Below are 22842 nucleotides of genomic sequence, written 5' to 3'. Positions count from 1 at the left end.
GACTTTCAGATCATCCCCTTCCTTAATAGAGAACTCTTGAAGCTCAAAGTCGAGATTGATGCACCGAGTACGACCACGAGCCGCATACGGGTCAAGAAGGTGACTCCAACGCTCTGACGCGAGCGGGAAGTGCTGCAATTGAGAGTGAAACTCAGGAAGCAATCCCTGCATCAACTCAACATTGGCTGTGGCATTGCGGGCTCTCCATTGACGGATGTAATCAGGGTGAGCTAGTTGAGGGTCCGGCATAGGCTCTAGACCAATGACGAGGTCCCAAAGACCCTGAGACTCAAGCACTTATTGCATGAAATTAAACCAAGTGGTGAAATTTGACCCATTAAAACATGTCTTATCCGTGAAGGCATTCTTGGCCGTTGCAACAGGAGTGGTAGTGCTAGGAGAGGGATAGTGTGAAAAAGTGTAGTGTGGATAGGATGGGGGAGTGGAGTACACTTGGGAATGGGCCCCAGAGTGTCCACCAGGCATGCGGGTAGTGTGCAAGGTGGATCCATAGGTAGGGATGGGCTGACTAGGCATGGGCATGGTAGCCACATGAGGAACCCAAGGAGGTGGGATGAGAACACGAGGAGCAGAAGATGGGAATCCCTACGTAAATGTAACCCAAGGAGAGTGTAAAGACGCACCATAAGCTGAGGATGGAAACCCCTGCGTATGAGTGGTCATGTGAGATGTGAAGCTAGGGATAGTGAGGGGGATGCCCATCATAGTTGACCTAAGAGTTATGGGTGTGCTCCTTTGCTAAAAGGTAAGGGGCACTGTGTTAAAGGATGGCATTCCCCCTAACGAAGTACCATGGTGCAAAGAGGTAGAAAATGGGGTGGAGAAGGAAAATGTGCTAGGAGCAGAGATGGAAGATCCAACCCCTAGGGTGTGTGATGCAGATGTGAAGTGTAATCCAAGGTTTTGGAAAGATGATGAGAGGTGATCAAGATGTGATATAGAAGAGGGTGGGATGGGAGGGGAGTGAGGAGTGTGTGTGTATGCTCAAATGAAATAGAAGTTGTAGATATACCTGAATTCCGTCTACTTCGTGAGCCCCCTCTATTGAAGTTTACATACGCAAAGCCATCCGGATCCTGTACCTCGAAAGAAGAAACAGGCGAGGGTTATGATTCATGCAATACAAAAGAATTGTACAAACCTAACATCGGACCTGGCTAAGATGATGAAGATGGATCGCTAGACATTCCAAATGCCGTATGTCCTCCATGATCAAAGAGGTGGCCAGCCTCACCAACTGGTCTAGGATGTGGTAGCAAAACTCGTAGGAGGGGTGTAAGTATCACCGTACTTGTTGCAATAGTACTCAAAGTCCTCCTCTGTCATGTTAGTGAAATCTGGAATAGGAGTAGAAGAAGAAGGTGAAAGTGGAGTGTCGTCCTCCTCATCGAGTCCATAATGCCGTCTCAGGGCCTCCAATGATGAAGAAGCCTGATAAGACATCATAGGAACTAGAGAAGAAGGTGTCTGGAACATTGTGATTCGATTACGAGTCGTATTTTGTGCCTCGCACAAAGACTAGCTCTCCACAATATCCGCAGGATACTCCTTTCAAGAGCACCGGCTCTGATACCATGTGAAGAAAACTACTATGGTTTGCACTAAGGACACACAGAGTGTACAACCATGATAGAAACACAAAGAGACAGACACAGACACATAGGGCAAAACTCAAACCGTAAACACAAAACTCAAAACTCAAACACAAACAAAAGGGAGAGAGAAAACACAACTTTGAAGTGAATGAATGCTGTAAATGAATGTAAGAGTGTACAGTGTGCTCAAGGGCAGAGCAATGTCAGAGTGTGACATCCACCGGAGATGGATCCCAAGTCTATGACCACCAGTCGGAGTGTAGGAGTGTTGAATAGTGAATGGCAGCAGGCTGGTCACCAAAACGGAGCAGTCTGGAGGCTGGAAACTGGTAAACGCAGTAGTGTACCACCGATCGGAGGCTGGAAACTATGCACAGTTTGCTGTAAACAACAGGCTGAAACAGTGCCTGATGTGGCTGGTGATGACTGGATGATCAGATCGCAGCAGATGATGATATCGCCAACAACTGACGTCTGCATGGATGAAGGCGTCAGCAATAGGAGCAAACACGGATGGAGCGGATGGAGTGGCAGCAGTCTCAAGCGCTGGACAGCCACGTGGGGGAGAAGGCTAATGGCTGAAATGTGCACGTGGAGTGAGAAACCTGCACAGACGGAATATGGGTCTGAATGGGGGCAACCTATCTATTTATAGATGTGGAAGGGCGCCCCAAAAGTTAGGGTTTCCACTGAACTCTCTCGAACCACTCCCCATTTTAGGGTTTTTACCTTAAAAGAGCATTTTTTAATGTGTTTTGGGGCTATTTAAGAGGCTAATCAGCAACAAGTAATGCATGTTTTAGCTCAACAAAGGGCACTATGTTTGTGAAGGCCATTGATACCTCTTTACCACACCTTACAATGTCAAGTGCACTTATATGGCAGCACTTGTAAGATGCCAACTTGCAAATTAGGACCGAATATGTTGTGCAAGTTGTCACTAACAATGGAAGCAATTCTCTCTCCAAGGGCAGCATGTTGGAGAAGTTTCCAACAATTATATAGGCACCATGTGTTTCTCATTGCACTAATCTTTTGATTTAAGACATGGGTAAAATTCAATGGATTGAGGCCATATTCCCAATTGCTACAAGTATGGTCAATTTTGTGAGAAAAAGACACAGCAGATATTTCATGGTAACAAGCCAAAGATCTTGAGGAAACAATGGGTGTCAAAGGGAAAACTTGTAACAAAGTTATGTCAGCTAGATTCTAGGTGACAATTAGTATCAGTTTGGCCCTAGGATAATTAATTAGTCTATAAGTGTCAATGGTGACACTAGGAAGTAGGCCTTAATTAATTAATTAATGCCTATCCATGGGTCAATTAAGCCTTGGGGCCACTTGAATTTTTTATAATAGATAATATCATCTATCTAAATCATTATAACTGTATAGTTTAATTTTATTAAATAATTGCTAGACTCTTCTGCCGACTCTCCACTGGACTCTACTGCCGACTCCCTTCCTAAAGCACGAGAGGTCTCTCTCTGACTCTCCACCTAACCACGCCTAGGAAGTTGCTGGAGAGAGCGACGTCGTGACTCCCCTGCCAGCCGTCAACTTTTGGTGAGTTGTACTATATTTATGACTCACTTACTTCCTAAGCTCCCCTTAACCCTGTACGGGTGCCCAAGGCCCCCGGACGGTCATCTCTCGCACTTGTTTCCCCATAAGTTACATTTATTAATGTAACATTTCCTCCCTCTTAAGAATCGGTTTCGTCCTCAAAAATGATACCTGGAAGGTCCAACTGTAAATTGGGAAACCTTTTTCTTAAAGTACTTACTCGCTCCCATGTTGAGCTTTGTTTTGAACAATCTTTCCATTTCACCAGATATTCTTGATAAATAGTATGCCTTGTTTGTCTGTTAAACATTTAAAATTCTTTCTGGTTCATGTGGAATACATTGGTCACCTAATAGCTCCTCAATGTTATCATTTAAGATTAGATTATCCATATCACCCAGCTTCTTTCTTAGCTTGTTTACATGGAAAACTGGATGTGTTTTACTCCCAACAAGTAGTTGGAGCTTGTAAGCCTCCTTTTCCACCCTCTTAAGTATTGTGAAAGGACCACAATACCTGGGTGAAAGCTTTGGACATCGTCCTGTTTTCATGGTTTTAGTTTGTTCAGGCACCTTAAGATAGACCAATTCCCCTTCCTTAAAGGAGATGTCTCTTCGGTGAGGATCTGCATAAGCTCTAGCTCGGTCTTGAGCTTTTCTAATATTTTCTTGAGCAAATTTTAACATACTATTTATATCCTCCAAAAAATAGCTCTAGGGGCTGAAAACCCATACATTAGCATAAATGGACTATATCCGGTGGAAGAGTGTTTTGCACTATTATATGCAAACTCTGCTATCGGTAAATACTCTTCCCAATTAGTTTGCCTTTTACTTACATATGCTCTCAACATATCTTCAAGGATTTGGTTAACCCTTTCAGTTTGCCCATCAGTTTGCGGCTGCTCCGCTATGCTCATGCTAAGTTTAGTATCCAACTTCCTAAATACGACGCGCCAAAATTGACTATCAAATTTTCTATCCCGATCAGAAACTATATTTGTCAGAAGGCCATACAATCGGCATATGTTCTCTATGAATAATCTAGCCAATTCTAGTGTTTTAACATCAGTTGAAGTTGGAATAAACCTAGCCATTTTGGTTAACCTATCCACAATCACCCACACAGAGTCATGCCCCCTCTGTGTTCTGGGTAACGCGACAATAAAGTCCATGGAGATACTCTCCCATTTTCCCAAAGGAATCTTTAATGGGTGGAGAAGTCCTCCCATTTTCAATCTTTCAGCTTTATTAACCTGGCATTTATTACATTTGACCACATAGTCAAGGATGTCCTTATTCATTCCAGGCCAATAGAACTGCCTTTTAATAAGACTATAAGTCTTATTAACTCCTGGATGTCCCGCACTAGGGGTATCATGACACTCAAAGAGTATCTGGCGCCTTATTTCTTCATCTTTCGGGACACATACCCTACCCTTGTAAAGTAAATAACCATTATCAATGGTAAAATTCTTCCACTTGAATCCCATTTGAGCAACCCCTGATGCTCCATTTCCGTGTTGAACATCCTCGGATGTTCCTTCCTCAATGGAGGCCCTTCCATTTGGATCCCCATTTTCTATTGCTTCCCATCTGTTGGAATATTCCGGATCAACCTAGCATTTCCCTTTTAAGAATTCAATTAAATCGGAAGATAATTGAGTAAAACTCAATTCATTTATGATGGGCATTCTGCTGAGTGCATCGGCCACTATATTGTACTTTCCTTTTCTATACCTTATCTCATAGTCGAACTCTTGGATGACTCCGGCCCATCTGGCTTTACGCCCTTGTAGATCCGGTTGGTCATTAAGCCACTTAATGCTTTCATGATCCAACAAGATCAAAATTTTGGCACCGTACAGATAGTGTCTCCATTTTTTCATTGCATGTACTATTGCATATAGCTCCCTTTCATAAACGGAATAATTCCATTTTGCACAGTCTAATTTCTTGCTTTCAAAGACAACCGGTCGACCCTCTTGTAATAAGACCGCACCTACTACCTTGTCACTGGCATCAACTTCAACCACGAATGGTTTATTGGGATCCACAATTAATAGTACTGGAGATGTAGCAATAGCTACTTTAAGTTTTTTAAAACTTTCGTTTTGGTCTGTTCCCCAATTAAAGCTCTTCCCTTTCCCTTTAAGTTGGTCCGTCATTGGAACAGCTATCTTGGCATAATCTTGAATGAATCTACAATAAAATCCAAATAAACCTAGGAAGATCTGCAGCTCCTCCAGTTCCTTGGAAATGGCCATTCAATAATTGCCCTTACTTTTTCTGGATCCATCTTGATTCTCTCTTTCGAGATAATATGCCCCAAATATTTGACCTCTTATGCAAAGAATTCACATTTACTTTTCTTTGCATAAAGAGAATGGGTTCTTAACAATTGGAATACTAATTGTAAGTGTTCCAAATGTTATTCTCTTGATTTTCTAAAGATCAAGATATCATCCAAGAAGACTACTACAAAGTGTCCTAGATAGGGCCGTAACACACTATTCATCAGCTTCATAAAAGTAGCTAGTGGATTAGTGAGACCAAAAGGCATCACCAAAAAATCATAATGCCCGTATCTAGTACGAAATGTTGTCTTAGGAACATCCTGGGCCTTAATTCTTACTTGGTAATAGCCTGATCTTAAATCAATCTTTGTGAAGAATTTTGCCCCTTGTAATTGATCAAAAAGATCTTCCATTCTGGACATAGGAAATTTATTCTTCATCGTTATCTTATTAAGTGCTCTATAATCAACACAAAGTCGCATAGAACCATCTTTTTTTTTTCACTAATAAAATTGGCAAAGCCCAAGGCGAATTGTTGGGTTGTATAAACCCCTTATCAAAGTAATCCTTGATTTGTTTTTCTACTTCTTGGTGCTATGTTTTACTTAGCCTGTAAGGTGGCTTAGAAACAGGGTTTGTATCCCTATCTATGTCAATTGGGTGATTTACATCACCCCTATCTGGTGAAAGGCCACTAGGTAAGTCAAGGAAACACATCTTTAAAGTCATCCAACAAACCACTTAATTCATTATTTACATTCAACTCACAAACATAAGAAAATTATTGCTTTATATTACAAGTAAAAATGTATTGTACAGGAAGGGACCATAACATATATACCTCACAACCTTTCTTCTTTATCAGCTTCTGAACTTCAAAGGAACACATCAAAGGGTTATCAGTTACTTCATGTTCACCTTGAATCACAAAAGTCTTACCATCCCTTTCGAATTCCACTCTATTATGATGATAACTACGCTTTAGAGACGGTTCCACTCCCCATAGCCACTCCCTCCCTAAGCGATTTTGGCCCTTTCCATATTCATAATTTGGAAATCAAGCTTATCTTTATATCCTTGGATCTCGATTTCCAAATTGGATACCATTGTATCCCATATTTTGTATCCTGGCCTTGCATCATGCAAACAATGTATTGGTGCTCACACTTTTGTTGGGGAAGTTTCAATTTTTTTACGAGTGCATAATTTATGAAGTTGTGGGTGGCAGAGTCATCAATCATGACTCTAACCCTCTTTCCAGCTATCAATTCATGCACTCTAACTAAATCATGTGGCCCGAAGGTAGGTTGCCACATAGAAGTTAACATACAACACCTGTGTTGTACATCCTTGTGCAAGACCTCTAAAGATATATACTTTTCATGCCCCTTTAATTCCAGGGTCTGCACTACATGGATTTGTTTCTCTTTTCCCTTGCCCTTGTCCTTATTCTTTCCTTTATCATCTCCCTTTTTCCTTTGAGGGAAATTCCAAGCAGCATGGTTAGGAGATAGGCAATCGAAACACTGCCTTTCTTTTTTGGCATTATCAAAGTCATCTTGACTTAGCTTCGGCCATACATATTGTTTCTTTTCAAAGGGTTGTTTCTTACCCTTAAGGAATGGCATTTTCCTTTTGGATTTGCCTACAAATTTTGAGGTCTCAATTTCCTTAGACTTGGGCTCTGTGTGGGTGAGACTAGTGAGTGCAACTGGACGTGTATTATCTTCATTAATTAATGCAAATTTAATTGCCTCTTCAAGCGTCTTGGGTGAACTCCTTTTCACTTCCTTTTTACAGTCCTTATCTAGTCCCCTTATGAATCCTCTTGTCTTTTGAAATTCATCTATTCCTTCCAATTTGAGGATTATCTCACGATACTCCTCGAGATATGTCAGCAAAGGTCTTCCCTTTTGTCTGACAAAATCCCAATCTTCCCAATTTCTTTCCATTTCATTTTCAGGAAGGAATTCTTTCAAAAAGACCGATTCAAATTGAGCCCAAGTTTCAGGTATTTTCTTTGCCTCCTTTAAAGTTCTCCACCATTTATATGCTTTTGGCCCCAAGGTTAAACTGGCCTCCAGGGCTTGGAGATGTGGTGGAGTATTCTTTAATTTGTGCAAATCCTCCCATTTTTGGAGGAAGTTAAAGATAGTGTCTTTGTTTCTATCTTTTTCCTCCCCATGAAATTGAGGGGGTTTCATATCTTTTAACACTGGGTTATCCCTCAGCTTTTGGTGGGGTTCCCTAGGATCTCGCATAGTCACATCTACATCTTTCGATGAAGATGGAATATCTGAGGTCTCTATCTTACCTTTATCCCTTTCTAGTAATAAGGCTAATTGGGATTTTATTTCGGTGAGTGCTTGAGTTAGCAACTCCATTTGAACCCCCTATGCTTGCACACGAGCAATTAAATCATCAAATTGCTCTCATGTAGCAAAAAATTCTTCCCAGTGTTCTTCTTGCATTTCAGTTTCATGGGAATCCACCATAGGGTGGTGCCCGGAACTAGAGCCTTCTATTGCCCCCTCTCTCTCTTTCCCCTCCATTAATACACTGGAATTGGAATTGGAAAGAAATTGTAAGAAATTTGGAAACAAAAGATGGGACACTTCCCTGTATTTCGTCCGCCTGATTTCTGTCGAGCAGTGTGACAGTAAACGGGCCATGGAAGATGAGGTAGAGTTTGCCTCCAAGCACCATTTTCCTAATGAAATGGTAATGTACCTCTATGTGCTTTAACCTTGCATGATTAATTGGATTGCTTGGTAGGAGCACACCACTCATGTTATCGCAATACAGCTTGACTAGTTTATCCACACAAATCCCCAAGTCATCCATTAACTTAATTAATGAAGCAACCTCACATGCAACTAATGTTGCACCCCTTTATTCCGCTTCTATACTCAAGAGAGCCACAATAGTTTGTTTTTTACTACTCCAACTGACCATGATACTTCCAAGACCAAATGCATATCCACTAGTTGATCTTCTATCATATATACTACTAGCCCAATCTGCATTACTATAACTTGTAAGCTCAACATGCTTACCATACTCATAGAACAGCCCATAAGGTAATGTACCATTCACATTTCTCAAGATCCTTGTCACAGCCTCTAGGTGAGGTTTCCTTGGCTACTGCACAAATTGACTGATCAAACCAACTGCATAACTCAAGTCTCGTCTAGTGATAGTGAGATAGATCAGACTTCCAACCATCTGTCTATACATAGTCACGTTCTCTATCACATTTCCTGTATCAACAGTTAGCTTTACATTCTACTCTAGTGGTGTGTCCATGACAGGAAAGCTGGGCTGCCCTGTCACGCTGGATGCGGAAAAAGATTTACTGCCGCGAGGGAAAACTCCACTGGCCACGTTCTACAGGGTCGCCTGAAGTCAACAAAATATTAAAAACGCCACTAGCCACGTTTTATGGGGTCGCCTGAAGTCGAGCGAAATATTACGGGGTCAGTTTGAAGAGAAGACGGACGACGGCCAGACGAATTACGGGCCCGACTTCAAATCGCGAGTCGCGAACTAAGGCTTTCTGTTCGTTGTGCAATGGGACGAGAGGTGGCCGAAGTGGTAGTTGGCGCGGCCCGGCTTCAAATCGCGTAGCTCTGATACCAATATTAAATAACTACTGGACTCTTCTGCCGACTCTCCACCGAACTCTTCTACCGACTCCCTTCCTAAAGCACGAGAGGTCTCTCTCCGACTCTCCACCCAACCACACCTAGGAAGTTGCTGGAGAGAACGACGTCGTGACTCCCCTGCCAGCCGTCAACTTCTGGTGAGTTATACTATATTTATGACTCACTTACTTCCTAAGCTCCCCTTAACCCCGTACAGGCGCCCAAGGCCCCCGGACGGTCATCTCTCGTGCTTGTTTTCCAATAAGTTACATTTATTGATGTAACAAATTTTATGGTTTTCTATTTAAAAAATGATTTATAGAGATGCATTGCTACACAAGTGCTCTCACAAGACAGCCCAAGCCTTTGAGAAAAAGATTGGAGTACTTGGGTCATTTTTCATACAAAGTAAAGAAATAAACTTACCTTTGCTCTTAGAGAGTTTGGTCTTTTGTCATTGTAACTTCCAACTGCTTGAAAAAAATGCTATTTATGCCGAACTAGAACAAGTGATTATATTTTTCTAATAGCTTATGGCCTTTGACTCTTGAATGCCAATTCTACAGATAATGGATTTTTCTAACCTCTTTGTCAAAAAAACCACAGGTAAATATTGACAAGATTGACATAGAGAAAGTGAGGTTTACCCCAAGCATCACACCAAAGGAGCATGACATGTACAACATGCTCTATAAGGAGATGATAACCTCCAACCGTAGCACATTCAACAAGACTCTTTCCCAATGTCAAAGAGCCACAAATGGAGCCAACACATTAGCTAGTTCAAGAGATTGAAGGACTTTTGATACTTTTGGCTCACCAACTAATATGAACAGTAATGAGTCAGAGGAGGATCTGGATCTCAGTACCTCCATTAACATCTATGATGTCGTTTCAGAAGTCATGGTTCATGTGTGAGATTATAACTTGGTTTTGCGGGCTAGAAATTTGGCATGCCATGGACAACAATCGGGTCAAGCAATAGGCGCACGTTTTGTTTGACTATGATATTGCATGTTTTGCCAATGATTTACACATGCTTTTGTCACACTACAGAGCAATCAAGGACAACTGAAAGGATTTAAGAGGTAGGTTTGTGACGAGGTTGTGAATTTTTAGTTCAATGTTGTTTGGATACTTAAGTTGTGCACATGTGAGGTGCAATATGAAATTATGTTGAATGTGTGTCGCAGTGATAGATAATCCTAGCCGAGGGAGAGAGGAATATTGGCAATTGTGATGGATAAATGCCAATGGGATACCTAGCTTAGATCTTGGTCAAGGATATTGGCACTTTCAAGTTCAAAGAGATTAAGATGTTAAAACCGAGTCTGCCATTGCCAAAGTTAGGGCCTGGACATCCGTTTCCAGTTTCACTTGATTATTCTTGTCTGGAATAAGCCTTAGAGGTTTACTTTGCATGTGCAGATTTGAAACTTCGCACTTGACCAAGTTTGGATGCCATGCAAGGCTTTGTAAAGCTGTTTGAAGCAGATCTGAGGATGGAAATCTCAATTCTGTAGAGGGACACAGCTGTTGTTGCACAATCGGCAACGTGACAATGTGATCTCAAGAGGATTCTAGAGCCTGAGGCAGCTGGGTAACTTGAGTTCCTGTGTGAGCAGCAGGTGACAACAGTAAGCAGGTAAACAAGGATAAGCAACAACTTCAAGATGCCATGCAATGGGTGGCGACAGCATTTAGTGCTGTATTTGATGAAGGCAACCAGTTTTGGGGTGCTAGATTAGGCTGAACAGCAGCAATTGATGCAGATGACTGTATAAGATGCATGAACAGAGGCCAGTGACCTGAATTTAGCATGTTTCTGCACAAGAAAGTGATGCTAGTCAAGGTTTGACAGATGAATAGCAGAATTCTCTATCATAGTAGCACTGGTACCACAAATGAAAGGGTTCGTACTATACCATACTATAGGTATTGTACCATATGTATTGCTACCATAAGGTACCAACTTATTGGATACTTCTTTTGCGGTCCAATCCAAAGTTTGGGATCAGTTGAATGCTTCTTATACTAATATGATTCTCTAATGAGATTATGTTGTTTGAGATTCAAACAGCTTCTCTACCTTTCTTTTGTGAAAAAGATTAGGTTTTAAATAGCTTTTAGCAGAGAATAACATCTTTCGTTCATAGCGTACCTTCAAAAATTTTAAGGTACCACTTCACACCCTAATTTACCATATCGTACCGTCTCATACTTTCCATACCTAAAAACCATGTTCTCTAACCTATTCTCTCATCTATGCTTGATGCATGTGCCATGTGGTGAAGGAAATTGGAGACTTGAGCCTCCAATACTTCATTGTATTGTGCATTCTTGATCTCCTATTCTTAGTGTGTAGCCAGCAATGATTGGGTTTGTATGGCAGCATTAGAATGTGTGCATACATACCTCTGTGATTAAAGAAGGTTGTTGATCCAAATTTGACCAATGGAGAGTAAAATAGAGATTCTAGGTCTACAAGTAGGTTGATTTGCATGCAACAACAAGGAGCAATCTAGACCTTTATGTTGCTCATTATTTATGACTTGCACGTAAGTGTTTAAGACACAAATTTGTGCCAAAATGAGCATTGGGTCAAGGAGCAAATTGAAATTTGTAATTGCTGGTTACAAAAGACAGCTTGCTATTCCAAATGTTGTTGGAGATTTTGCTCATTCTACAAAGGAAGAGTAAATCCAATCCTCTTGGATTCATGCATACACACAAGAAATGTTTTGTCTTGTAGTTTCGAGATTTTAAGGTTTTGTTTTGTGTTTCTTTTCGCTTGCCACCTCAAGTTCTTGAGATTTTGGAAAATTGTAATTATAATATATATATAATGTATATATATGTATGTTTGTACACACACATATGTATGTATGTATGTATGTATGTATGTATGCGTGCATGTGCATCTGCCCATTTCATGTGGGTTCTACTCATTTAGAAATTAGTATTCATGATTCACAAATCACAAACTACAATGTACATACTACACCATGATTCGTGAATAATTATATATGATAACATATGTATAGTACATCTCACATAATGCAAACTTCAATGTGAAAGTGAAAAGATCAAACTAAAAGTAAAACCATGATTTTGGTTTCGGATGTTCAATAGCAGTGGAGGAACAAGGTATCCTCCCAAACATCTCGTGTAAAACCCTTATGAGCCACAAAGACCCAAGTTCAAGTCCTAAGGCAGAGGAGAATAAGATGAAGAAGAAAAGTGAGCCACCAGAGGAGTGTGGCAATAGATGAGAAAGACTAAGAGATAAAACAAGAAAGTGGACTTGGAAGAGAAAGAGATGGAGTAGAAGTAGATAGAGATCGAGGAGGAGGAGGAGCCATTGAGTAGGAGAAGGGGAGAGTGATGGAGAAAACGATGGAGCAGGGTATCATTACAGCTAAAATGGGCTCCATGAGGTCACGGGCTGGACGAGACCATGGGCTGCAATCAAAACGGGCAGTTGAACACCGGCTGAAGACACAAGCCCAAGCTAGTCCAAGAGAGAAGCACGACACGATGGAAGCAAAACAAAGTGAAACACACTCTGGATAGAACCACGGGATGGTCTAGGACAAAATGTGTCCCTAGAAACATTTTGCAAATTAAAAAGTCTTACCTTAAAGTTTCTTTGTGCAACCTTGTTTCACGAAACAAAATGAAAAGTTACATTGGATTTCGGGTTTCGTTGAAACAAAACGTATTTTGGTTATTATGGATTCAAGGCAAGGGTCAACTCTTGAGGATTCAAGTCAATTCTTAGTTATACAACCAATGTTTGGAGTTAATGTGAAAAGAAATACCGCAAGGGGCACCAACATTTTGAGGCAGATCAGATGTTGGCTCATCTCAATTTCATGGGGAATCCTAACCTAACCCTTCTATGAAAAGGAAGGATGGCTTCTACCTCCAAATAGATCCCCTACTACCATTCGATATAATCTAGATGACCTACCATATGAAATTGGACTATATCATAAGGATGGAAATCACTCGGATAGACATTGGGAGGACATGGGTTTTTCCATACACACCACTTGGCACAAAGATGACCTTCAACAAGGATCATCTTCTCCAACTTTTCAAGAATGGCTTCATCATCAAACCAGGCTACGTGAATGTGTACAATGTCACTTCGAATGTTTGAAATTTTCTTTTCTCATCAACAAAAACCACAAAGGTTTGTTTGGATGGTAAAGCCATAAGGCTGGGTCCAAATTCTAGATCCTTTGAACTCCAGAGAGCCTCACTCTGAATTAAACCAAAGAGAACACAAACCATCCCACATATCACACCTATCACTAGGGCATAATGCTCCACAAAGGTATGCTAAAACACCGTCAAGTCTAGAGAGGAACAGAGCTGTGTATAATCATGCCAAGTAGGCCACTCAAGAATGCCCTCACCTTAGTGGGGGTCCATCTGAACCATACATGCAAAAAACATCATCCCACGTCTCCTTTGGTTTGCCCCTATGTGGGGTCCATGTGAACCATACATGCAAAAAACATCATCCCATATCTCCTTTGGTTTTGCCCTCATGTGTGGCAACCAGGCCACACATGCTTGAGTGCCTCAATGAATATCTATGTAGCCACAAGCAATGTCATTTATCAATATCATGTGCATACTTTATTTGATCTTCGTGTGGATATTTTTAAAACACAATATGTTTTTTATTGCAGTTTCATTTCATAAGAGATGAAGGATTGACACACACACAATTTGTGAAGCAAACAAATACAAATACACATAGATGTCAGCATGCAGAAGGACCATAGAAAGGTTGCTAAGGGGGTGAGGGTGGGTAGACTGGTTAGTTCCACAACGAGGGGATTCACTACTCTTTTACATTTGTCCTTGTTAAGTAGCTACTTGTTATCCTTATCCTAGACAATTGACATCTAGATCAATTATCAATGCTGTGAGCATCATGAGCACATCAAATTAAGTAATGTAAGTATCTTACAAACATGACCAACCATTAAAGCAAATCTCTCTCATTCAAAATACTATTAACCTACTCAATCTCAAAATATAAAATCATAACTCCCTACGTTGTGCCCCTTGCAAGCCACTCACATGAACTTTCAAGCCAAAATCTTCCATGGTTTCATACCGTCTCCATTTAATGTAATCACAACTTGTCCACATTATTTGAAAGATCATTTGGGTTTGCAACCCACCCATTTTGAATATCTGAGTGATAAACTTGCAAGTCACGCATACAAGAAAGGAAAAGCAATGATAATTTGAAACACAACCATGTTCACACCTTGCTAGAGCTACAACTGTCCCTTCCATAACAAACAAATTGAGCACCCCAACGACCACTGCACTTCAAACACCAAACACGCATCTCAAGTTAATTCAAATGCAGGTTTAACATTATACAAAGTTCTTGCAAAGTAACATAAAAAGCTAACCTATCTTCAGGGGTGCTGAGAGGACTTGGAAAGCGTTGGCTGTCAATGCTTTGCAAATTACGAATATAATGTCGATACAGCACATAATCAACTCCATTGCAATGCCAAAACTGCAGTGTGGATGTGATGATGAAAGGTCAAGCAAAACAATGTGCTTGATACAACACCTCCAAATTGAGGCAAATTTCTTCAAAAATAAAAGAGCTTTGAGCAATCATAAATATAGACCAAACTGGATTCTAAAACAAGTGCCATAATACTAAATGCAACACTCACAAGATCTAGCAACTCCTCTAAGCTATAGCTTTACGTACAAATATGCCAATAAAAGTTATATCAAGAGTAAATCAAAAGTTCGAAAAAGGCCCACTTACCACTTTTCTTTCTCAATGTTCCATGCCTGTAATTTGCTATGCCTCTTAGCTAGCCTTAGTCCAAAGCTGTACAAACAGTAGTCCTAGCTAACAACAAGAATCTAATCAAGTGTCATGGTGAGGATATGCTATGGTGTGCAGAGAAAACAGTGTACGAACATAACTACTAAATGAACTCAAAAAGAACATAAAAGAAGAAGAAACCTGAATGCTGGAATGAAACTAATAAGCAAAGCTCCTTTACTCTTCTCCTTCCTCCATCCACTTCTCTCTACCTCTACATCCTCTTCATGTAGCTCTATTTCTATTTCCTCTTCCTTTACCTCCTCTTCTTTACCTTCCCCTACCTCTACCTATATCTCTATATTCTTTACCCCTATCACAATGCCCAAGTCTTTGCATTCCTCATAGCTCGAGTCTTAGCCTTTAGGTTCTTTTTATATCTACTACTCTTTGTACTTGTCACTCGCACTCTTGACTTGCCATACCATGATCCATTGAATCATGATCCATCATTGTAGCAAGCTCCTCTTTTTGATTGATTGTAACTGTCTTCAATCTTATAAATGAAATTGGATCTTGGAAATTACTTGTGACTAGAGTCTTGGATTTACATTTTGTCTCAACTTCTCATCATGTTAATGACTCATTGTTGAAAACTGAAGCGAAGGCATTTGAGGTTTATAAACTGTAATAGTATCGAATGGAGAATGCCTTGTGACATTCTTTTTTTTTTCAAAGAAGCATAAAAATTCTATTAACACACCTCTGAACAAAGTGTCCAAAGGCAAAAAGACCAAGTACAGAGAAACCGTGTAAGGGACTTCCATATCAAGAATTATATAACAAGGGGAAGCCTATTACAAAGCTTGAGTGAATAGCTAGTCCATAGATCTATAATGCGAAACCATGCGGGTATTGAAGAGAAAAAAGGTGCCAAAATCCCATGTCCTAAGAAAAGCATCTCTCCTCTTCTTCATAGTCTCCAAGCTGCCCTGTATTCTCTTCCATGTCCCACGAAGAGTATGCAAAGTCTCTATCCAGATCTTGGAGAGTCTCTATAATATGTCCAAAAAAACAATAGCCTAGCTACATCTGGCTGTCCATATGTACCAAGCAATAATGCTAGCTATGAGCTCCTCTCTATGACAATGCCCCTAACTCCATACTGTTTGTGAGAAATTTGGTATGAAAATTCTTCTCACAAGCTGCCCCAAGATGAGATAAGCTTGACACCCCCGTACATCCTCATACCCATAAGTTGAGCCTCTGTCAGTGACCCATGCAATTGTCCCCCACGTAGCAATCATAGAATTTGTAGTGCCATGAAACACCATCATAAGGGCTCTCTTCCAAAGCTCCTGAGCCCTTGGCAATCCCATAAGCAATGCCTCTGAGTCTCCTCACGCTCCCCACATCTAGCGCAAGGAATAGAGACTCTACCATAGCCAAGCCATGTACCAACTATTAAACTCATGTATACTAGTAACTAAAGAAAGGGTGAAATCTTTCATGGTCTATAGCTATTCTCCAATATCCTCCAGAAGCAAGACTGTGATATACCCTGGATAGTCCAATGCTCAGCTGCTGGTATCATTCTAATCCTACTCATCCGTATTCTCCTCCCCAACCTAGTGGTATAGCCAAAGAAAGCCACATCCTGAGGCATCTCTGCAAATAGATCTCTCCATATCCACTCCCCACGATCCCACCGAAGCCTCTATAGTGACCTTCTACTATATGCCCAACGTCTCCATCCATCTTCCATACAAGTCTTAGGGTCCGAGTCCAAGTACCAAGGTCTAGGTCCACGTACGAAGTCCTATCACAATGATCCAGATCCTCTCATCTAAGTCTACCATCCATCTCTACTAGAAAAGTAAACACACTCTCTCCACTGGTGGCTACCATTGCAAAAAGGATCTCTCCTCTGGTAAAGATCCCTATCCATGTTTGATCTGTCATTCTGCCATTCCACCATTCAAGGGATACCACCTACCTAATGCTCTCCATTATGACTCTGACGCATCTAGTACCTCAAAGTCTTTCTCTCTCTATATGAGCCGGCAGCTCCAAAAAGGCAAACTACTCCCCACCGTAAATACTACCTAAGCAAAGAACCATCCCCAAGTTAGGAGGATCCTCTCTCCAATGGTGTGGACCTCTCTATCTTGAGTAGCTGATTTAAAAAAAGTGGTTCCCTCAACTTCTCTTCAACACTAGCTAGGTCAATCTAATTAAGTCCTATAGATTTTGATCTCCATGCCCGTATGAAATATGCACAAGATCTGACCTCAAAACTATTCCCAAGCCCTCTAGCTTCGATATGTTGAAATGCCAACGTGTGCTAGGCTGCCACCGCCCTCCATGAGCAGGAGCAATGGTCTCTAATCTCCATAACAGTAGCTTCTTCCATGGCTTCTCACCCGAAAAAAGGCCCCTCACAATGAGCCTCTATTCTGACTATCTCGGTCAATAACCCCCAAACCACCCCTAGATCTAGGCTAGATGATAACATCCCAAGCTACCTTAGCCCTTGCAGGACTACCATCTCCACCTAACAAATGAAATTTCTTATGCATCACTTCACTTGGCTAATGCATGACCTAGAGAGGGCCCAACAAGAAGTTATGCACCACATGGTGGCCAACAGAACCTGATTTGCAACTCTCACCCTACCTACCAGTAATAGTCTTATTGTGCTTCAATATAGTAGCTTTTTTCTTATGCTAAGTAATAAGGATACTAGCTATTACTTTGAAGAAATATCAATGCCTACATAGCAGCCCAGGTATTCACAGATGTGCCATGGGGAATCCAAGTGAAACGCTCATGTGGTTTCCAGTCTATCTGCCAAGTATCACAACCCAAATCCATAGGATTTGTGCCAATTAATAAGAGCTCATGAGGCTATGCAGAAGACCTCCATCACAACTACAAAGGCCCAAAAATTCTCCTCATCCCCATCCAGGTAAACAAATATGTCATCTCTGAACTCTACATCTAGGAACTCCTCAAACTCCAGAATGGAAAGCCTAATGCCTCGAATACATGTATGCATGTTCGTTAAGAAGGAGCTTAGAGCCTCTACAACAAATAACAAAAGAGGAGGTGCAAGGGGACATCCTTGTCTCAATGACCTCTAAATACTGAATCTGGCACCATTGGTCCCACCAATGAGAACATGGCTGTGAGCTGATGAATATAGAGTCGATACACCTCTAATCAATTGCTCTGGGAAACCCATCATGGTTCAACAATGATATGCAAGCTGAGATTGATTCCATCATAAAGAATCAAACATGGGATTTAGTGTCTTTGCATGTTGTAAAGAAAGCCATTGGTACAAAGTGGGTCTATAGGCTGAAAAGGAATGCAGATGGATCCATTGACAAAAAAAACGCCAGGCTCGTGGCCAAGGGCTACGCACAAAAGAAAGGCATTGACTATGAGGAGACATTTGCTCCTACATCCCACATGACTACCATTAGGTCTATGGTTGCTTTGGCTGCCCATTATGGATGGACTGTGCATCAACTTGATATAAAGACTATTTTTTTACATAGGGAACTTCAAGAAGAAGTGTATGTACAGCAACCCATTGGTTTTGCAATTGAGGGATCCGAACACCTAGTCTGCAAGCTGAAAAATGCTTTAATGGTTTGAAACAAGCTCCTCGAGCTTGGCATGCAAAGGTTGATGCCTTTTTACTTAGCCAAGGATTCATAAACAACTCACCAGAGTCTAACCTTTACATATGTAAAGAGGGGGGATCCTTGCTAGTCAAATGTCTATATGTTGATGATCTTTTGCTTACAGTGACACATGCGGATCAGATTTCAGCATTCAAACAAAATTTGCAGCAAACTTTTGAGATGTCAGATTTGGGGACTTTGCACTATTACTTCAGCATTCACTTCATTCATGATGCTAGAGGCATTGGATTGTCACAGTCCAGATACATTGGTAAACTTCTTGAGAGGTTTGGCTTACAGGATTGCAAGCCAGTTTGTACACCAATGGAACCTGGACTGAAGCTGTCATTGCATGATGACAGTGACTTGTTTGATATCCATACATATACTCCAGTAGTTGGATGCCGTATTTACTTATGCAACACAAGGCCAGACATACAGTTTGCAGTTTAAGCCCTGAGCAGATATATGCATCAGCCACACATGTCACATTGGCAAGCTGTCAAGAGTATTTTAAATTACTTGCACGGTACTAGGGCTCTTCAATTGCTTTATCCCAAGGGGGGACCACTGCACTTACATGCTTACAATGATTGCAATTGGGCTGGTGATTATGATTCTCGTCACTCCACTAGTGGCAATTGTGTCTTTCTTGGCTCATCTTGCATCTCTTGGCTTAGCAAGAAACAATCCATTGTTGCCACATCATCATGTGAAGCTGAATACAAGACACCTCTCACTACCACAGTTAAATGTGTATGGCTTAAACACTTGTTAGCCGATTTGAATGTATACATCACAAAGCCTACTCCTTTGTTCACTAATAGTCAAAGTACCATTGCAATGGCACAAAACCCAGTATTTCATGCACACACGAAGCACATTGAGATCCATTATCACTTTGTCAGAGATAGGCTACATCAGCTGATATCAGCCTTGTCTATTGTCCTACCACCAGTAATGTGGCAGACATCTTCACCAAAGCTCTTTCTCATGACAAATTTGAAGCATTTCGCAATGCTTTAAATTTGATCTCCTTTGATGGATGACCCTTGTATCTTGATCACTCTTCACTACAGAGGGGTTCATTGGGTTTGACTCACACCTACACTCACAAAGGAGTGTGGGTGATCTTCAGTAGAACATTGAGGCACTTTTCACTCACCGTGCGAGAGATTATTTCCCCCAAATTTATTTCTTTTATTTTATGTGCCTATGTTACACAGCTTTGGGCACTTCTTGTGTTTTACACTCTTCGGGCGTAAACACCCTCTTACAACCCTAAGGTCTAAGGGTTGTACTTTGTACTTGCACCTTACACTTCAGGTAATTGAATTGGGTATTGTGCTCTCACACTCTACATTGTCAATTGTACTCTCAAGCTGAGCTTCGATCTGTCCTCCCTCTCGCATTGTACAATTCCCTCATGTTGGAGCTAGCCATTGCGGCCTTGTATCTTTCAACCATCAATATTTTTATTTTCCCTCTCCTATGTTTCATTCAAGATCCTCCTCTATTCGCTCCCAATTTGCTTTCCTTTCCACTATGCACTCTTACAAACCCCCCAAATTGAGAGATTTTATGATAAAGAAGTGGAGGATGAGGATGGAGATGGTTGGGAACAACTTTGGGATTATCTATGATTACTATACATAAGTCTACAGCAAGTAAAACTCATGTAAAATGAGCCAAAATTACCTCTTTTATTAAAAAAAAGGAGACCTAGTGCAAAAAGGGAAAGTGGAGGAGCATAAGGCAAGTGTCTAATCACATATCATAAAGTGTCAAATTTAAAGAGCATTATCACAAATTTGCTCATTTTAGAATATTATCTGTATTTTTCAAGATTACCAATTTTAACTCAATCTGAGGCTTCTAAAATTTGCAAACATTCTAAAATTAGAAATTCCCTAAAATTTAGGAAAACCTCCCTCCCCCCCGCCCTGCCAAAAAAACATGGATATCATATGAAAGCTCTTTTCAAGCACATAATCAAACCAATGCGAGAATCCTTATATAAGTTTTCTATGCAAAGATATATGCATTCTAAACTTTCAACCTACATACACACATTGTACAAATGTTTCATGATCATACCATCTTGTTACTTGTAATTGTATATTCTAGTAGATCTAGCCCATACTTTAAGACATTAATTCTTTCTGTATGAGAATCTAACTCTGACATAGTTGTGTTCCAATCCTAGACACCTAATCAAGTCATACAGATTGAAGTGTATGCCCAATTCTATAAGCAATGCCCTGAATTAATCTAATAATTATTTCGATGTCCTAAAAAATAATCTGACTGGACAATAATTAAATTGGCTAGGCAACTTCCATTCCCGAGTGTCTCTACGCCATCTTTGACCATCAGATTGGCATTAGATACCATTAAACGCTACTTCTCTAGTGTCACCAACTGACACTTATGGCCAAATGGATGACCTAGGCCAACGACTGGCACCAGATACCACCAAGTACCTATGCTTATAACAACTTTTGACTTTGACATCCCGTGATTTTTTCGGGTCCCAGGCTCGTAAATTTACTTTAACCCCAGTTGCACCTCACATATGCAACATTTACTTAATCATGTGATTAAGAATTAATCCACATGTTAAGTGAGGTTTCAAAAATACATGTCCTCATGACAGATGGTCTAATCTGCAACCATTGGAGAACCTTTCGAGGCAGCCAAGGGCAGCAAAAGACCAATCGATAATAGGAGACAGCATCTACAGGCTGTTGAGACAAGTCAGTAGCAATAAATGACTCGTTGTCTTCAGTTCTTCCAAAGATTACAACATTGAGATGACCAAAGGCTGAGAAATTTCAGAATTCTTTGCTATAAACCCTAATTTGCAGCAAAAATTAGGGTTTAGCAACAGCTTCGAGAAGCGTGCTAGAAATTGGAAGCTTCGAGACTTGGATTCAACAGGGTTGAAGCTGTTTTCAATCAAATTCAAGTGAAGGGACTAGCAAATCAATGAATTTGGGGCATTTTCCATCTCCATCAAAGCAAGTGAAGGCCAATTGACTGCCTGAATCAAGGGGCAAATCAGATTGAAGACTTGCTTGTCATTTTGAACAGCAAGGGGAGTTGGAATACCAAAAGGGATGGGGAAAATCCCATTGTACATCAACTTTTTCTTCAATTAAGTTAAAGAAATACAAAAAGAAGAACCACTTTTGGGACCAACAAGGTGTTTATTGTCCAAGATTGTAAGTTAATTTGCATTTCTCAATTTTGTAATAAATGTTACTGTTGTAACTAGGTTGTAATCAAGGAATTACCTCCTATCCACGAAAGAAAGGTTGGTTTCACGAAATTTCTGTTATCATTCTATATGTAGATGATATGCTACTCAGCGGATCAAAAGAGCATAAAATTGTAGATTTCAAAGCTGAGCTGAAACATGCTTTTGCTATGTCAGATATGGGCTATTTACACTACTATTTGGGGATTCAATCTACCCAAAATCAGCATGACATCATTGTGTCACAATCACAGTATGCGGATTAGCTTTTGCATAGGTTTAATATGCAAGATTGCAAACCTATGTGCACTCCTATGGAGCCAAGGCTCAAGCTGTCCATGCATGATAATGAAGAGATGTCTAATGTTGCAATTTACAGCCAAGCTGTTGGCTGTCTTATTTACCTTTGCAACACGCATCCTAACATATAGTTTGCAGTATCTCAAGTGAGTAGATCCATGCATAGCCCATGGATAGTACATTGGCAAGTTATCAAGCAGATCTTCAAATATTTGCAAGGTACTCAGTCATATGCTTTATTCTTTTCCAAGGGAGAAGACTTGCACTTAACATGCTTACAATGATTTAGATTGGGCTAGTGATTCAGACACTAGGCAAGCTACCAATGGACATTGTTTCTTTCTAAGCCACTTATGCATTTCGTGGCTAAGTAAGAAACAACCTACAATGACTACCTCGTCTTGTGGGGCTGAGTTCAAGGTTGCCTTCACCGCAACAATGAAATGTGTATGGCTACATAGGTTGTTGGGCTAATCTACAAATTTTCTTTGGAATGTCCTATGCCCATTCTTTCTGACAATCACAGTGTTATTGCACGGCACGGAACCCTATGTTTCACACTCACACGAAACACATTGAGGTGCATCATCATTACTTCGGAGAGAGATGCTACATAGGAGAGTTAGTTTGATATATGTTCCTACA

The 22842-nt window shown here is 40.6% G+C and overlaps 1 protein-coding gene across 1 annotated transcript in view; it reads right to left on the bottom strand.

Annotated features, from left to right (window-relative positions):
* Positions 1-22842, bottom strand: part of LOC148019528 (Transducin/WD40 repeat-like superfamily protein) — a 162418-nt gene that overhangs the window by 100569 nt on the left and 39007 nt on the right. The window contains exons 2-3 of the mRNA XM_087701021.1: positions 14570-14679; positions 14419-14476 (exon numbers count right to left, since the gene is read on the bottom strand). Coding sequence (XP_087557147.1) covers positions 14419-14476; positions 14570-14679 — 168 coding nt within the window. The remainder of the gene's footprint in view (positions 1-14418; positions 14477-14569; positions 14680-22842) is intronic.

Source organism: Lygodium microphyllum, chromosome 19 (genome assembly GCF_053477565.2).
Source record: "Lygodium microphyllum isolate KBCC chromosome 19, Lygodium_microphyllum_v1.1.10, whole genome shotgun sequence".
Lineage (NCBI taxonomy): Eukaryota > Viridiplantae > Streptophyta > Polypodiopsida > Schizaeales > Lygodiaceae > Lygodium > Lygodium microphyllum.
Note: the sequence above shows the minus strand (reverse complement) of the source record. Positions and strands in the feature narration are given on the sequence as shown.